The 18992-nt window shown below is 41.5% G+C and overlaps 1 protein-coding gene across 1 annotated transcript in view; it reads left to right on the top strand.

The window, feature by feature from the left end:
- Window positions 1–18992, top strand: part of LOC111155430 (carbonic anhydrase 8) — an 85539-nt gene that overhangs the window by 55629 nt on the left and 10918 nt on the right. The window contains exon 8 of the mRNA XM_022515585.1: window positions 10327–10496. Within this exon, the coding sequence (XP_022371293.1) occupies window positions 10327–10461 (135 nt within the window). The 3' untranslated portion in view covers window positions 10462–10496. The remainder of the gene's footprint in view (window positions 1–10326; window positions 10497–18992) is intronic.

Consider the following 18992-nt stretch of genomic DNA (forward strand, 5'->3'; position numbering starts at 1 on the left):
AATCCTACAGATGGGTTATGCTGGCTGTGAGAAGTAAGGTGCTCCTGGCACACATAGGAAAGAAACCCAGCATGGCCTAGGAGGGACAGGGAATAATTCCCCCAAAATATTATGAGTAAGTCTGGTAAAGGAGAGGAAAGAAATTAGAAATTTGACTCTAATGTTAGGGATAAACCTTTGGACTAATAATTATGGGTTTGGATTTTAACCACAAAGATGTTAGCTGCTGTAACAAACCAACCTCAACATTTCAGTGACCTATCACAGAAGAGATTTATTTATTTAGAGAGTGAGCCAGCACAGGAGTGTGTACACATGAACTCGGGAGGGGCGGAAGGAGAGAGAGTCTTAGCAGACTCCCTGCTGAGCTGGGATGTGCATGCAGGATTCATGTCCCAGAGGAAGAAGAGATGGATTTGACGATGAGTTGAGCTCAAGTTGAGGAGGAGGCGAGAGGGTCGGCTGACTGCCAAACCTCAGTGCAGCTGGAGATGGCTTCATGCAGGGGGCTAAGAAGGACTTAAGGACACTGGAGAGGGAGTGACGTCCTGGGATGCAGGATGGGAGAGTGAATGGCCAACACGTGGAGGAGGGACTTTAATAGTGACAGATGCCTGGGAGAATTTAAGTAGGGTAGGCGAGGCAGATAACCGTACCTTACAGAAGCGGGCCCAGATGCCACTGGGTGGTTTTGGGATCCAGCTCAGTTCTGGGTGATGATCAGTGATGGGTGCTTAACCACTGTCCCTTTTCAACTCCTGCCCTTTAAGACGCCACAACTTCTTTGAGATCTTCTTTCTATATCAGACCTTGACAGGAAAATCTCATGGTACTAGAGAAAGTTTCTACCTTTTTGGCCTATGTTTTGTGTTCTCAGTTGGAGGAGTTTGATTTCTTCTGACTGAAACAGAGAATAAAATCGTCTGAGGCTGAAGTGGCCATACACATTTAGGGATCTTTGGCATAAGACAAGGAGCCAAGGGATGAATGAGATACCCAAGAAAAGAGTTTGGGAAAGGAAGAGTGGAGAAGATGGGAGAAATAGTCTCTTGGGAGGTTTTCCTGAGAAAGCTTTTTTTTTTTAAAAGATTTTATTTATTTATTTGACACAAGTAGGCAGAGAGGCAGGCAGAGAGAGGGGAGGAAGCAGTCTCCCCGCTGAGCAGAGAACCCGATGCAGGGCTCGATCCTAGAACCCTGAGATCATGACCTGAGCTGAAGGCAGAGGCTTTAACCCACTGAGCCACCCAGGCGCCCCTCCTGAGAAAACTTTTATAAGAGAACTCTTTTATAAGAGAACTCTTCAAGGCCGGTAGGGTCCCAAGGGTCTTAGTAGTCTCCATGTGCTATCCAGTTGGTCCAAGTCACTTCTCTCACTGACATCACATTTCCAAAGCAGGGAAGAAGGTTTGGGATGAGCCGGTGGACGGGTAAAGGCCATGCTTGTTGTTGGCCCCCCAACCAGGTCAGAGTGAGACTGCAGCCTCAGCCGTCCTAAGCTGGGCTGGGAGAATTGCGATTGTTCTGGGAATGACGTATATCAAAGATCAAACACCCCCCCTGCATTTATGTTTCCTACACTTTGCTTTTAGGACAATGATACACACTTCCTCATTGTTGCAGCAAGGAGCACAAATTCTTAGATGACTAAGTTTCAAAACACTGAGGCTGGATACGCAGTATGTTTTGCTCGGGATTCATTCATTGGCCTTTACATGTCCCTGACACTATTAACACAAACAGTTACTGATAAAATGTGTTGCCATAGCCCTGTCTTCCTTTACCCTTTTCATAGGCAGATGTTAGCATGTGGAATTTCTCCTTTGAGAAAAGGTGAATAATTTATTCACTAATTCATGCATTCATTGATTAATTTGGTAATTTGGCATTTTCTATATTCCAGGCGCCGTAGTAGGCACAGAAAATGGAAGAACAGTAAGACATAGTTCTGACATCAAGGGGTTCACCATCTAGGGGGAAAGGCAGATATGCTCACATTTAAAGAACAGTAATTTCTGGGGCACCTTGGTGGCTCAGTGGGTTAAGCCTCTGCCTTCAGCTCAGGTCATGATACCAGGGTCCTGGGATTGAGCCCTGCATTGGGTTCTCTGCTCAGCAGGGAGCCTGCTTCCCCATCTCTCTCTCTCTGCCTGCCTCTCTGCCTCCTTGTGATCTCTGTCAAATAAATAAATAAAATCTTAAAAAAATAATAAAAAAATAAAGAACAGTAATTTCATGTGAACAGTACTTTAGTTTGACATGAATATGTCCTAGCACATAGGACAGGCACCCAATAAGATTTAGCCATCTGGTAGACCTTCCCCAAGCCAGATAATGGGATGTGGCATGAGTATTAGAGGGCATTGTCAATTGGAGAAGAAGTGTCTGCACAGGCACAGAGGCCTTTGGAGATGGCCACTGTTAGTGTAAAAGGCCCATGTCATGACGTGAAATCAAAGAGGGGGATCATGGATGGGCCTGACACTTATCAGTGAGCCTTGATGTTGTGCTGTGGAGGCTTCCTGAAGGCAGCAAGGAATTACTGGAATGTTGTGAGAAAGAGAGAGAGACAAGACCAAGTCTGAATCTGAGACCTCTCTATAGCTCCAGTATGAAGATGTAAATCTGAGTCAAGGTTGTGACAGTGGTCAGGGCGCCTGGGTGGCTCAGTGGGTTAAAGCCTCTGCCTTCGGCTTGGGTCATGATCCCAGGGTCCTGGGATAGAGCCCCACGTCAGGCTTTCTGCTCAGCGGGGAGCCTGCTTTCCCTCCTCTCTCTCTGCCTGCCTCTCCGCCTACTTGTGATCTCTGTCAATTAAATAAATAAAATCTTTAAAAAAGAAGGTTGTGACAGTGGGATGAAAGGAGAGGAATGGCTTTAGAAACAAAAAGGCAGTAGAATCAGTAGAATTGGTGACTGAAGACATAGGCAGGTTTTCAGGGAGGGCAAACCTGCATATTACTCCCTGGATTTTGGCTTGAGTGACTGGCGAGTGTGTAGTGTCACTCTTCATGACAAGGAATAAAAATGGAAGAGTAGGCTTTATGGAGAGTACTAGGAGTTTATGGTTGTGACTGCTGAGAGTTTGAGGATGCCTTCGAGATGTCCCAAGAAAGGGGTATAATTGGTGATGGTTGAAGCCATCCTTGGAGAAAAGGAAGGAGATCCTTTAGGGAGAGAAAAGAAATCATGCGGAGCGTGGGGAGTGGCAGCTGATAAGGGCATGCATTGGGAATGTTGTCCCCACGACCTGACTCAAGGGGTGGGAAGAGTCAGGAGGTTGATGGGAAGCCACGGAAGGTGTGAGTTTTAAGAAAAAGGGAGTGGAAAGAAGAAAAGTATCAGATTTTGCACACACATTAAATGACGGGTAGAAAAGTATTAATTGGATTGAGCCACAAGGAGAGGTCTCAGGCATGGTGAGGAACTAGAAGAACCTGAATCTACAGTCCCATTTGTTCAGCATTGTTTTGTTTAGGGGTATTTTTCTAAAAATAGATCAAACCTTTTAGTGAAAAATAAAATTTTATCACCACAATAAATTTCTGTTTATTGGAAGTTAGCTGGGATTAACCTTGTTGAGCCACAAAAGAGAACATTCTCAATTCCTCTTGGAATTCCGTTAAGGATTCCCTTGCTAGCCTGTTAATTCTTGGGAATGTTACTGTTGAGCTTTACTCTGAATGTTAACTGATGTTCTGTAAATGTGAGCCATAATGTTTTACTCCCCTGTTGACTAGCATGTTATGCCAAAATTCAGAGACAAATCACTGTGTATGCCTTTGCGTCTGGCTAGCTTCACCAAAGGGAACCTTGCTTTCTGTTGTCCCTTTGGGTAAGGCCAGTGAGATTCTAATAACCCTAACAGCCCAAGTCATGTTCCTCGATTGTTGGGAAAAGCCGTATCCTCCTAATTGGGAGCCAAAGCCAAAGGGATGTGTATTAGAAGGAATAACTTCAACTGCTCTTGAAAATAGATGACTTTCCAATTAGCAGTAGCTTTTTAAGAAAAAAGATATAGGTACTATTAGCACAAAGGTCCATTATAGCATCTGCTCAGAAGGCAGCGGTGTTAAAATGCACACACACACACACACACACACACACACACACATTAAAAATGCAACTTAGAGTGATTTAGGAAAAAAATTACAAATTTAGGAGAATATAAATTAGTTTGCTCTTGACCCAAATGTTTTGTTGTTGCTGCTCATATAACTTCAGAGAAAGCAGGGCAGAAATAGAAAAGGTCCAGAGAGGGCAGTAAAAATGAGAGGGACCAAAGAGAGAGATGGGATTCTAAAATATTAGACCAAGAAAAATTGAGACGTCTTGTATTATTAACTTTAAAGAGGAACAGAGACGGAGGGATTATAAAATATTATTTGTGTATAAAACAATGAAAGGGACTGGCAAATAGTAGGTAGGGTCTTTGCATAGCTGAGTCTGTTGGGAAATATAAAACTTCGTATTGAAGAAAAAATGTTTCCTTTCAGATCCCAGGGTTAATGTATGTAAATTAGGCTATTGGGTCTTATTACGGCAATGATTGCTATCTTGCAGTGTACCATCTGCCATAGGATAAGAGTGTCTGCACTAGCCACATTAAAGAAAAGCCTCCAAATCATCGTAGTTTTAAAGATTTTTTAAAAAATTAATTTATTTGACAGCAAGAGGTCACAAGCAGGCAGAGAGGCAGGCAGAGAGAGAAGAGAGAGAGGAGGAAGCAGGCTCCCTGCTGAGCAGAGAGCCCTACTCGGGGCTTGATTCCAGGACCCTGAGGTCATGACCCGAGCCGAAGGCAGAGGCTTTAACCACTGGGCTACCCGGGCGCCCCCAAATCATCCTAGTTTCTAATGAAGAGCACAGCAGTTCAATTAAGGAGGAGTCGTCTCCTTTTGACATGTAGTGTTGACCGTTAAGCCCGTCACGGGACACTCACATGCTCCGGGGTACCCGGAATTCTAGAGTAAGCAACTGGAAGCCTCTGCTCAGTTGAATTTTTTCATCTAATTCTTGGTTAGCAAACCATATGCGAGGGGAAAAGACGTGCAGTTGGATGGTATGTAATTTTCTTTGATTTTGCTATGATCTAGAATGTTCAATTACTTTGCAATAAACAGTGGTCTAAGCATTAGGAAGTTGAAGGAAAAAATTTTTTCAGCTGAACGGTTGTGTTTGGAGATGAGATTCCAAGAACAGAATAAAACATGCCAAATTTCATCAAATCTGTCAACAAATTGTAAGACCCATCCTGATTTCCAGAGACATTAAAATGTGAACAGTAGTCAGAATTGATACTATCATGGCATGTGTGTAAGTATGCACGCATGCACAGAGAAATGATTAAGTTTTACTCTCCCTTTCTGACTTTCTCTGTTTCCACCTTACTAATCTATTCCTCCTTCTTAGTTTATCTGCTTTCTTCAGTTAGATGTGCCTGTCTTTTGTTTCTTTCTCTTTCAACTTCAGTAACACTAGCGAAGCAAAGGGACATGAATGTGTTTACTGTTTCTCACTGTGTGAATATATGTCTGTTAGAACTTAGAAAACCACTTTTAATTTTCTTTTCTTCTCGGTTTTGCCCCTTCTCCATCCTTCTCTGTTACATATTTCCTAGAGATCAAGAAGCAGGACTCTTCCTCGCCCCGACAGCCCTAGTCAGGATATGGGTGTGTGCTTGGCCAGAGGGATCTGAGAGCCCACCTGGTCCTGGGAGACTAACGAGGTCTGTTTAGGGCCAGGACTCAGCAGCAGGGTCTTTCTTGTCTGTGTGCTCCCCACATGGGTTCCGAGGGGCTGTTAACCCTAAAGACCCCAGTTGCTGTGGGACCACTGCATGGTCATGTTTGAAAAACAGTTTCAAGCAATTGGGGACATCTGTTGTGAATTGTCTTCTGTTATCCACAATTCCCAAACTTGGGTGGGCTTGTTCGAACACAGATTGCTGGGTCCCACCCCGGAGTTGCCGATCCAGTAGGACTGGGGCAGGAACTTATCCCAGGAAGCACACTTTGAGGACACCTGTTTCTTGTCTACTGACATTTATCTCCATGTGTAATTTAGAACCACATTCTAACATCAGAATGTGGAGTTTCTTAAGAGAAGTGTTGACTATCCTGTGGAAACACCATGCGAGGAGCCACATATATAAGACTAAAATTTCTAGGGGTCACAATAAAACAATCTAATTATAAATAGTTAAAATGAATTTAAATAGTATATTTTAACCCAGTGTACTCCAAATACCATTTTAACATGTAACGAATAGACAAAAAGCATGGATGGGATTTTTTTACATGATTACTTCATGCTAAGTCTGACTTCCGGCGTGTGTCCTGCATTTCCAGCTTGCCTCAGGGCAAACCAGCTGCATTTCGGATGCTCAGTGACCACACTGTGATAATATAGCTCTAGGTTCTCTCTCTTGGGATGCTCCCTCTTCCCTTTCTTAAAATGAGTGTTTTTTAGGCACTTGTGGGGAATTTTGGATATATTTTCTCAGCATCTTCCGTGATAGAGAGCGCTTCCTCTGTGGTCATGAACTCTAGACTGTAATTCTTGACTAAGTTTGCCTATGTGTAGCTCATCAGTAACTGTCCTCAGATGAAGACGGGAAGACTGTGGCAGAGACCAGGCCTGGGTATCGGAATAAGGGAAAGTTGGCATTAGTTTTACTGGGCTCTTCTCTGAGCTCTTCCTCAGAAAAATGAGAAAAATGAGACTAAGTAGAGTCTGTGACAGATGAGTTGATTTATGGATGAGAAGTCTTTAAAAAAAAAAAAGCAATGATTTTAGAAAAAAATAGATAGTGGGTTGAGGAAAATGAAATAAACAAAAACAATTAGACTGAGTACGTGAAAGGTAGAGAGTCCTATCAATGACATAATCTGAGTTTATATATGTATTTATGGACTATTTAAGTAGATCTGGCTTTTGACTCTTAACTTGATTGCTGCCATAAGGAATTATATTACACTAATTCACGCAGTGTCATTGCTTGACCAGAAAAGAAAACCAGATGAGAAAATTGACTTTTATGTGTTCTTTTCTCTTTAAACATGGTAACAGAGATGCAAGTAAAAAGACCTCTGTTAGAGGATATTCACAGGATCTTGGGAATCTTTAAAAATAATTAATGCCAAACCACAAGCCCTGAAAATTAGCACTTTGAATGCACTCTTAAAGAAAGAGGTTTTAAAGCTGAACTTTGAGTTGAATTATCTGGTTCATGAGTCAGTGAAGGTTGGAGTCAATGCTTTAGACCAAGTAGAGTGCACGGCCGATTCAGAGAATAGCTATTCAACTCTGTTACCTTCAGAAGACAAGCATTTCTCCCTGAAGCTTGGGTCTCTGTCCTCTCTCCCTCTCTTTTAAATGGTTAAAAACCGATAGCCATGTTTAAGTAGAGTAGCATTAAAAATTGACGAAGTCATCCCTACTGAAATGTGTGACAGTGATAGTCTCTGTACTGCCCTGACATTTGAATTTCATCACAGACTTTTATCCTGAAATATTATTCCGCTCCTTTCTCACTCTCTCTCTCTTTTCAGTGGGAGATAACGCAGTACGCGCTTGAAACCATTTGAAGTGACTAAAGGTTTTGAGGGGTGGTTACTTCAGAAAAAATTGGCATTTCAGAAAGACGTGTTTTTCCCTCGATCTCTGTTGATGTTTGAAGTCTTCAAAGTATTGCTATGATCAGAGAAAAACATTTCTTGTGAAATAGTTCTCTCCAAGAATGCAGTGATTTGAGACTGGCTGGCTGTGGATTCCCATCGTTTGTTCTAGAAGAAGCTGTTTTCACAGAATTTGCTTCAGGCTGAGGTCTGGGGCTTGAAAGATTTATCTTCGATTCAGAATATGTAAATATAAAGTTAACCTAGCTTTAAAATCAGCTTCCAAGTCAATCAGAAATGGAGTCTTTCTTAAAATATGCTTAGGCAGTGCACTTTCTAGTCCTTGTTCCTCACAGGTGACCCCGTGCCTGGTGTGTGGATTCTAGTTGCCGCCATTATGTGTGATTACATGTGAAGAGGCTGTGAGAAGGCAGGACGTTCTATTTTTGCAGTCTGTTGGTTTATTATTTCCAGTCTATTTTTTGCACAGAAAATTGTAGCTAAATATTTATCTCAAGATGCAAAGGTTTGACTTCAAAAGAAGTGCCAGTATCTACTGAACAGTTGTGTGTGCTGTAGGAGTATGCTAAGTGATTCTCATGAATTATCTTGCTCTTACATTGTCCTTGCAAATGCTGTTATTGTCGTCCCTTACATCCATGTGAAAACGGAAGCTTAAAGAGGTGATGTGGTCTGGCTGTTTGGTTCTTGGGTGTCAGAGCCAGGGTGTGAACTGGGCTGTTTTAAAATTTTTAAATTTTTTATTTTATTTTTTAAAAAAAGATTTTTATTTATTTATCAGAGAGAGAGAGAGCACAAGCAGGGAGAGTGGACAAGGGAGAAGCAGGCTCCCCGCTGAGCAGGGAGCCCGATGTGGGACTCAGTCCCAGGACCCTGAGATCATGACCTGAGCTGAAGGCAGACGCTTAATGACTGAGCCACCCAGGGACTCCTGAACTGGGCTTTTGATGCAGAGCCCAACAGCCTTCACCTCCATAATTTCCTGTTGAAAAAGCCTGACGAGGTTCCTTTCAACTCCACGCTTAGAGAAAACCTAGTGAAAATACATGCCACGAATAATGACAGGGAATTCTCAGTGCAGCCTTGGCTCTGGAAGTTTTCCAAGTGCAGCAAACCATAGGTGATGCCCGTATTCCCAACCGAAGATTCCAAGAAGGTCTGGGGAAAAGCCACAGTGTAGATTAAACCGCTAATTGCTTATGTCACTGGCACTTGTGTTGAAGGGCAGCGAGTAGGTATGATAAAAAAGCAAACAAACAGGACAGTACCAGGTGGGTCAGTCTTACCCCACGTGGGGAAATCAACATGTAGGGAAACCATTTGGAGACATGAGAAAGTGCGATCTGAGAGGTTAGGCTTCTAACTTGCGTTCTGATGTAACAAGTGACTTCCTTCTCCCTCAGCTCTGTTTCCCAACACGTATATAAATAGTTGGAATATTAGAATCCTGGGAGAGTCCATTCTTTTGGGGCCTGGGAACCTCTTCTTAGGAAATGCACATGTAAAATGTTCCATATCATTGAGGGTTTTTATGAGCCCCTAAAGTCTCTAGGGGTTTCTAGACTTTTATTCGAACCCCTGAATTGATGGATCTCCTTCATTCCATTTTCGTTCACTAGTGGCAGAATTCTGTGGCTGTGTTGTGGGAGGAACTTCTGTAGATAGAGCCCTGTGATAGACACCTGGTGGACTTTTGGGGAATTGATGCTCCTGAAAGCGTATTTGTTCCATATCCTGTGATACATGGAGGGCTGAGGTGATACCGGGTTGATGGGAATTTCTGAAGAGTTGGCACTGGAGCTGGGGGAAAAGCGGGTGGACTTGGACTTGTCAGACCCAGCTAATGAAAGGAATGAAAACTGTGTCATGTGACTCTGTGGCATTTAAACGGAATCTCAGGTGATGATACCTGTAGATAAATCGGCTGATGGGGATGAGTCTGGCGAATGTTCATCACATTTGCTTGTTGGTCAGCAACTGCTTAGAGGGTCCTGGCAGGATATGGGTTCTTAGGAGGCGCAGACCTATTAGACCGGAGAAACTGACCCTTGGGACTCTGGGAATCTCTTAACGTGTAATGAGAATCCATGGGATCTGAGGAGGCCACCTGAGAAAGGAAATGAATGTGAAAATTGGTATGGCTAAGGGAGGAAGCTGGGCTTACATTCTTTGGAAAGTTGGAGGTTTTCACTGGACCAGGGCTCTCCAAAAAGCTAGAAGGGCAGCAGAGAGGGTTGTGTGATAAAAGGCATGTCCATCTGATAAATCTGAAATCGATTCAGTGTTAGCATGCAGTAATACTAGATTTCATTAATTAAAGCTATGCTTGGAACACTTACTCTTTGTTTGCCTCCCCTTTACTGTGTTACAGACAGGCATGAGAGCTTTTTGAGAGAGGGGTATAGCATTTTGACCTGAACAAATCTAGCAGGTTTCCGTGACTACTGGGGGTATCTGGAGACCTTACTACCTCTCTTTCTGCTGCCTCCATTTCTCGTGCAGCAGGGATGGCTAATGTCTTAGGTTTGGAAGAATTAAGTCCGTCTTACTCTTCTTGAAGAATAATTTTTGGCTTTTTTTGGTACAAACTGTTATAATTTGTGTGTATTTTAAGTCACTGAGGAAACTCCAGTCTCGTCCGCATCTAGTAAATAATCCATCTGTTTTGTTCCGTTTCTATTTTCAGATCGAAGAATTTCGAAGGCTAAGGACACACGTGAAGGGGGCAGAGCTTGTGGAAGGCTGTGATGGGATTTTGGGAGACAATTTTAGACCCACTCAGCCACTTAGTGACAGAGTCATTAGAGCTGCATTTCAGTAGCCAAAGAGAAGAGGAACAAGACGGTCTTCATCAGGGTATGTGCAGATTAAGTAAGCAAAATGGGGCTTCCAGTTCCGTAAACCAGAGTCATCCTCACGGCTATCCTGATAATTTAGCAGTATGTGTGCACTTCGTTTTGATAAAAGTGAGGACGCATTCTCAATCCCTGTTAACCACAAGTCAGGCGGCTTTAAAAATTTCGTGCAGTGTTGAAAAAGAACATCCAGTCCTTGCATTTTCCCACCAGAGCAGCCTTTAATTCACATTTTGGTTTAATCCTGGCCTTCATCAGGTAAGGAGCCCCACGGCAGAGAAGCAGTCCATCTTTATTCAAGGTAAAGAGGTAAATTCCTTTTTAGGGCTCCCTATGCTTCACCCTTGAAATGGTAGCAGTTACCTCCTGATGACTGAGAGGGCAGATCTGGTGTGCATGAAAACCCTCGTCCTATGGAAGTGCTTTTATTTGATAGATTAGGAAGCCCTTCTTAGGTATATGAATACGGTACGCTTCTTTATGGACTGAAATATAATCTATGCATTTTCATATATTGGATTCAATATATGTATACCTTATCCCCAAAGAACTAACAAAATGAAACATGACAGACATGGGAAAGATCAAATATACGTAGACGACTATATACTGGATTATTTCTTTACCTTGTGAATTTCCCAAGAGTGTGTACATAGGTCAGGGCATGTGGCTGGCCAACCACTGTTTCCCACAAGAGGAGAGCATCTGCTGGAAGTTACGTAGGTGAGCAGGGCAGAGCTTGGACTTGGTTTAATGAACCCTGGTGAGTATAAGCTCACATACTGTGGGAGCAGAACAGTATAGACCGAGTCACAGATGAATAGAAGAAATCCCTGGTTTCAAGAAGGTCAACAGGGTCTTGAGCTAGATAGCTGACATTAGACTTTTAAAAAGTGACCATTTTGTCCATGTGTTCCCCAATCCATTTTTCTTGCCTCTCTGTTACTACTATACCATATATACCCAATAGTTCAACCAGATTGTCTTTTTTCTTATGGGAATGTGCTTTGCTCCTACAGTCCTTCCCACCGCTCCTATTGCCTGTGGAAATCTGAGCTACCCTGCAGGCTCAACCCAAATCCTGTTCTCATCATGAATTCTCTGCTCCTCCCTTAAATTTTACTTCTTTATTCATATTCTTTCTTTCATTTAGCGGTTTGTGTGTTTTTTTACTTTCTGGGTTACAGTCAGACTGAAGGGTTGAGCCATGTTCATTTTGCTCTGATTCCATGAGGACACATAACACTTTGTGTCTTGAATGTCTGTTGGCCAATTAGCGATTCTTTAGAGCTACACACGGCGTCTGTCAGCTAGCCCCATGCCAGTCATTCCCGGACTCTCCGTTTCTGACTTAGCTGGTACGGTTCATCCTCTTCCTATTTTGGAGATGGTGAGAGCCAGGCAAAGTTGCTCTGGTGGGACTGAGAAGGGACTTTCAGTAAATCCTATGTGGTAACATGGAAGAATGTCCCAAGAGTGCTTTAAGCTAAGCCTTATGTTGGAGGAACTAAAGAATTCAAATTATATTTGATCAAAGATCGTCACTGTATGATTGGTTCTGGGTATGCAGAGGTCAAAAGAACAGAGGTCTCTGCTCCCAGTAAACTTAGAATCACATGTCAGGAGCCTGATGGTGGAAAAATAAATATTTCAAAAAACATATGACTCCACTTTGTAATAAATCCATGAATGAGAACAACAACAACAAATACAGAGGAGGAGATTTCAGGTAGAGGGAGTATCTTTTGCAAAGGCCCTGAGGAGTTCCTTCCTGTGGAGGAGGTAAAAATTTGATTGCATTTAAAAAAAAAAAAAAAAGAATTTGATGCATTGAGGTACATAGGAAGGCCCTGTGAGTCTGGGGCGTAGGAATCAAAGGGACAGGGCTCTTATCTTGGAGGCCTTGTCAGCCACATTAAGGGATTTTTATTTTACTGCTGATGCATTGAGAACCTGTGAAGACTTCTACTCAGGGGAGTGGCCTGAGTAGAAAACGTACCCCACGTACATTTCCAATAGATCACAGAAACTGCCGAATGAACATACTGGATGATGGGGGGTCAGGGGTAGGAGTAGGGAGATATTTTATTTTATTTTTTTTATGATTTTATTTATTTATTTGACAGAGATCACAAGTAGGCAGAGAGGCAGGCAGAGAGAGAGAGGGGGAAGCAGGCTCCCTGCTAAGCAGAGAGCCTGATGTGGGGCTCGATCCCAGGACCCTGGGATCATGACCTGAGCTGAAGGCAGAAGCTTTAACCCACTAAGCCACCCAGGCGCCTGTAGGGAGATATTTTAGAAGTCTGCTGGGTAGCCAAGAGGAAAGACAAAGAACTCAGATGCTAGACGAGGAGCAGCGGAGATGGGGAGAAGTTAAAGTGTGTTTAGTAGACACTGAAAGTGATACTCAGTTGACAAATCAGGTGATGATGGAGAGAGACGGAAACATCAAAGATAACTTCTGGGGTTTGGGGACTTCAGAAACTGCGCATGGATGAATGACATCATTGAATGACAACAAGAAAGCCGGAGGAGACTCTTGGAAAGTTAAAGAGTTGAGTTGGAGCTCCTTGGATGAGAGGTGTCTGTCAGTCCCAGTGGTGGACACTTCCTGTAACTCGCTGGAATTTCAAAAGCGGAGATCACAAAGGAGGTCTGAACTGAATATGGGAGTCATTGAGGCATTGGCATGAGGTTATATATACACGTCTCATGTTCTAATGCTGCGCAGGACCGTCTCATTTAAGTGTTCACAAAATTTAATGTGAGACTTTATAGATAAGCTCACAGAAGCATGGAGAAGTTAGATCATGGGCCAAAATCATGCAGTCTTTGAGCAGCAGAGCTGGAAATTGGACCCAGGCAGCCTGGCTGGCAGAGTCCCTTTTCTTACCCACTGTGCGGCAGAGGTCTGGGAGCGTCCCCAAACTGGAGGTGAGGGTGGTATGACGAGGAGGGAATGCTTGTTGCCACAGACCTGAGTTGAGTGGGAAGTGGGGGGTAATGTGTCATGGCAGCTGTCGAGCTGGGTGGGAGGATAGCAGAAGGCTGCAGCAACAGAGGGGGTGAAAGGATTGTGGGACACTTTTTAAACAAAAAACTACTAGCACTTGTCTGTATGCTGGGGTAATGAGCCAGTAGATGGGAGGCAATGAAGATGCCATTTCTCAGGGGGGCTCATCCTAGCAGGAAGGTCTCTGAAGCCTTGAAAGGGGACGAAGTCTGGAGGACCTCCCTGGCTTGGTTGGAAGAACATGAGACTATTGATCTGGGGAATCTTGAGTTTGAGCCTCACCCTGGGTGTAGGGATTACTAAAAAAGAAAGGCAACGAAATCCTGAGCAAATGTGGAAACTGTCTTTCTCATGAAAAGGGACAATTTCTGGACTGTAATAGCAAGGGAGACGGAGGTGGTTAGCATTGTTGTGACTTGCCTTTATTATTTGAGGAAGAGTGGGGCTGCAGCTAGGAGAGGCGAGAGGAGGGGGGAAGGTGGGAGACTGGAGCGGAGGGAAGGGGGGTGGTTGGGCTCCCAGCAGCTTCCCCAGGAGGAGGGACAGGTGGGCTGGCAGGAGGGGAAGTGAGGTTTGGTGCATGTGAATTTATTAATTTCCCCAGTCTAGGTTTAGTGTACTCTCTGAATATCAGTAACTGTAAATGACACATTTTATGAAATCAGATTATAACCTTGAATTTTTGATCCATATCTAGCCCTAGACCAGAGGTGCTTTTCTCTAAATATCTCAATAACCATGACTCTTTTATCTCCCCCCACACGTGTACACAGACTGAAATGTTGCTGACATTATGTGTATTTAAGATGTTTCATATTCCTTATATGATAGGAAGATAATGTACAATTTTTTAAGGCTTTAAATTAATTACGATCTATTTCTTTTAAAAGGAGGATGGACTGGTATCCTTATCGTGGTGACTGAGATTACTTAAAGGGGTCACTTTCCCCAAAATTCCTAGGAGTGGTGCAGGAATTCTTTCAAAGGCAACTCCAGTTCTGACTTCATCCTTCTATGAATACATTTTGACCCTTTTTGACCCTTTTATCTTGAAATGTGTAATACAAATCTAGTCATAGTTCTACATAAAAATTATATTGGGAAATCAGACTTATGGATGTGTGCTTTTTATTTGATATTTAATAATGCCCTAAGGCAGGCAATTCAAATTTTTATTAAAGTGAAATGATTTGACAGTCAGACTTTGAATTTAATGCATGAATGTTTCATTTAAGCTCTTGGAACTGAAAAGGAAAAAAAAAATTTTTTCTGGTGGTTCTCTGAAAAAATGTTTAAAATAATTCAGATTTATTTTAGCTATGTCTTACTAAAATAACTTTAGTTTTTGGACTTAAAATGACTTTTTTTTTTTTTTTTGCATGACATGTCTAGACATCTGGAGGGCTTTGATAAGCCAAGACTTATTATTTCCATGAATAATCTGTGACTTTTTATATTACCATTTAAGAAGTATGAACCATGGTTTTTATACTTGTTTAAAGAACTAGCACATAACTCATCCAGGTGCTGGAAATTCTTAGTTTGCAGTGTTAGTTCAGATTTCTGGGAGCCAGGGACCATGAAATGATCCTTTACCCATTGAATTTTCTGTATGAGAACCAAATCTTAATAACAACAAACAAAAAACAAGACCAAAGTTTAGTCTAGTTTATTTGTTGTTCTTGGTATCTTAATACTGGTACTTAGTTCTGATGAGATGATTACTTGCCTGTTTGTTTCGTGAAGTTTTAGCCCATTATTTAAAGCTTTAATGACTGTTCAAAGACTTGTCTGTTTCCCCTGTAACTCAGATATATTTAAGCTGCACATGTGTATAGTAACTATACTTAGTTATAATTATTTATTATCCATAAAACCAATGCCACAAGTCTCTTTAAATACTTTCCTTTCTTCTCCCCGCTTTAAGGGGGAAGAAGTCTAAGTATGCCTTCAAGTAAATTAAGGGAAAAAATAAAGGAAGCAGAAAAAAGAGGGTTATTAACCAAAGGACTCTGAATGATCCCTTTGTCAAGCTTGCCCTCATTTTTCTTTCTGGGTCTTTGAAGCCATCCTTGACTGTGCTGGACTCTTCCCTCCGTATACTTTTGCAATTAATAATGTTGTCTTTTTAGTTTTAATAACGCTATCACAAGCATCAGTTTCTTATCTGTTCTCTTTTATAACATAAAAAATTACAGCCTTAGAAAAGGATAAGGCTTTTTAGAAAAGGAGGGGCTACAAGGGGAAAGGGAGAGTGTCAATTCTGAATGACCAAGTAGGGAAAAGCTTTTATCCTTTCTGAACAAATGGAACGCTCAAAGCCATATTTTCCGTCAATAGAACTTGGACTTTTCCTCACTCTAATAATTTAACTTGATGCACAGCATTAAGGTGAGAAATGAAAACTCGATGGATATAGCTGTTTTCTATTTACTGTATCATATAGAATTTCTTGAAAATGGAATGGATTTTCTAAAGGATTTCAAAATGATTTCAGGAAAAGGCCAAAATATCAAGGGTGCTCAACCTGTCTATTATGTTTTGATTATGTGATATACAAATTGTTATTAACCCAAGAATGAAAAGCATCAAAGCTGTATAGGCATTTCTTCAAGATTACTCAACAAGGAAAATAATCCCTACTTCCATATTTATCCCTTTTCCTTTTAGGTTTTAGAAATTTTAATGATTTGTAGTAGATAAAAATTGCAGAATGATTTCCCCCCCCCCCCCCCCCCCGCCACAGCTCATGAATTCAAAGAAAATTGTGTTTGGGAAGAAGAAAAGAGAACATTTTGCAGTCATGGGCCAACCTGTATGTTGAACATTCATATATTCTGATCCCTTAAATATAGTAGGTTTCAAGATTTTAAACCTAGAGCATATATTTTTCATAAGAAAATTACTGAGACCAGGTGATCTCCTTTGAACATGTTCTCTTATGCATCATGGATGTTTGTTTTGGTAATTTCCTCAGATCAATTTTTAGCTCCATTTTTCCACTCCGAGACTAATTATTAAGAAAACCATATTCATAAGGAGGCACTAATTTTGGTTTCCTCATTTATTTGCTGTCCATTCTCTCAAGTTTTTTTTTCTCCTGATGAAGTTTACAGAGACTTAGGAAAGCAGTCATTCTGGAGCTGGGCAGGTATAAAAGCTCTGCACCCAGACTTTTCAGGAGGCCACTTCCTGTTGGAGTCCTCACAGCTCAGCCTGTGAGAAGGCATGCTGTCTTTGTAGGCGACTTCTCCAAACCTACAGTTTCTGTTTGCACCAGCTGCACATGACCCATGCATTTATAGTCTCAGACTAGGTCTCTCTAGTCCGTTCTAGTACTGGAGGCCCAACTGTCTGTCTGACTCTTCTCTTGGAGGTGTCAAAGACATCTTAAACTCCGTATGTACGAGAGTGAATTTATGAGCTGGCTCTCTTAGAGTTTTTTTAGAAACCCGAGTTATATTTGACTCCTCTCTCCCTCAGCTCACTACCCATTTCCAATTTATCGTCTAGTTCTGCAGATTTGCCTTCTGACAGCTCCGAAATCTGTGTCTATGTCCCCATGCCCAACATCATACCCCGTGAAGTTAGCCCCATTTCTTACCTGGACTGTCGCAAGAGCACCCCTTCCCATAGGATTATTAAAGAAAGATTGCTACAAATAAAAGACTTGGAGGACATGGTGCGGTCAGACTTGTGTGTCAGCTGTGAGTGGTTGAAAAGAAGACTGAATCCACCTCTGAGTACAGTGGGAAGGGGTGCTGTGACTAACTGGCAGGACCTGCCCTTGGGAGTTTGGTGTCAATGGTGGTTATCGCCATCCGTAATGAAGGGTACCGTTACTGGCACCTGACTGAAATGGTCACTCTTAAGGTACAGAGTCTTCTGGAAATGGGCTTTGGAAAACCTATCTGCATTAGAGCTTCTGATCTGTAGCTAGGTGTTAGCAGTTAGCCAGGAAATACGGAAGCATGATGAAATGACGGAAGTCCTCTTTTTAATATTTTCATATTGTTATGTAATAGTTATGGTCCTGATGATTATATATAGCAAATTGCATTCCATGCTGAGAATCTGAAATCTCAGCATGGAAATGAAATGGCATGAGGGTGAGGAAAGCATTACGGTGTGACAGTGAAGAGGAAATTACCCCAGACATCTTTGTTAGGGATGAAAGTCGTTTCCTGAAGAAGGGAAAAGGGTGAGTTAGAGAAGAAACCATGTGAGAGAAAGATAGATATCGATAGGACCCTCAAAAGGGTGAGAATGTATTTTAAAATATTTTTACTAAAAATATGCCATAAAAAGTTGTTAAACTATATAGGTCTTAGAGGTGCGTGTGTGTGTGTAGGTTTGCTTTATTTTGGGGGCTACTTCAGGTTTAATTAAACAAGCATTCCAGTTAAAACTTGTTTTGATAACATGCAAAGCTAAAATAATCTAGACAATACCCAGTATCTTGGGGACAGAATCTAATATATTTGTTAGGTGATGTGGAGATTTCTCCGATCAAGAAATTGGCCACTAGATAGATAACACGTTCTCCAAATAAATTGTTAAATTGGGAAAACCACATTGTTTTGGATGGGTCTGTTTTCCATTATAGCACTACTTTAACCCCCTTCAAAATTTCTGAATTATTGTTGTACTTTTAGTGGCTAGAAACTCATCAAGGTCTTTAGGGCTTGTTTACAGAAAATCTTTTTAGGACATCTTGGAAACTTGGCATTGACTGGACCTGAAGAAGTTACTTAATCTAGTCATATGCCAGAGGAGGGCTTCAGCTCAATTATTTCAGATAGCTGCTCCCCGTATCTATAGACAAGCAAACAAACCTTTGTTGTTGGGGAATATCTACTTCAGGCTTTTTTTGTTACTCCTGTATAATGCAAAAAGAGTAGGGGGAGCCCGCTCATGAAATAGTATCTCTGTAAAATAGTAACTGAATTTGGAATGCCATTTTGATAGTAATGTTTTTATGTTTTTCCATAAATATTTTTTTATGACTCTAACTGATTATATTCCAAATTTATGTTTTTTCTTCTGTTGACATCATGTGAGAATTCCTATAACCTTTATGCTGCAGAGAAACTCATCTAGTCACTGATATGAATGATCGTCCTGATTTTGCTACAACTAATGATTCTTTAATGGTATCTTTTCTTTAAAGAATGATTATATTTAGTGGGTCCCAGCAATAAAAATCACTGTAATGAGGAATAAAGATTGTGAATAAGAATAACAATGTTATTAATCATTTAAATTAGTCAGTTATGGCACATTCCTGTACCTAAAATATTTCCATAGGAAATAATGCTAAAATCCACATTTACTTATAATTAGACATAATACAAACCTTCTTTCATTATAACAGTTGCCCAAATCCCAATTCAACTTAATTTCATTGACTTTGATTTCTGGACTAAAAGCATTAAGCTTGAACTAGTGAAAAATGTATATTATGTGCATTCAATTAAGAAGTAA

The sequence above is a fragment of the Enhydra lutris genome, unplaced genomic scaffold (genome assembly GCF_002288905.1).
Source record: "Enhydra lutris kenyoni isolate GAN:26980312 unplaced genomic scaffold, ASM228890v2 scaffoldscaffold41, whole genome shotgun sequence".
NCBI lineage: Eukaryota > Metazoa > Chordata > Mammalia > Carnivora > Mustelidae > Enhydra > Enhydra lutris.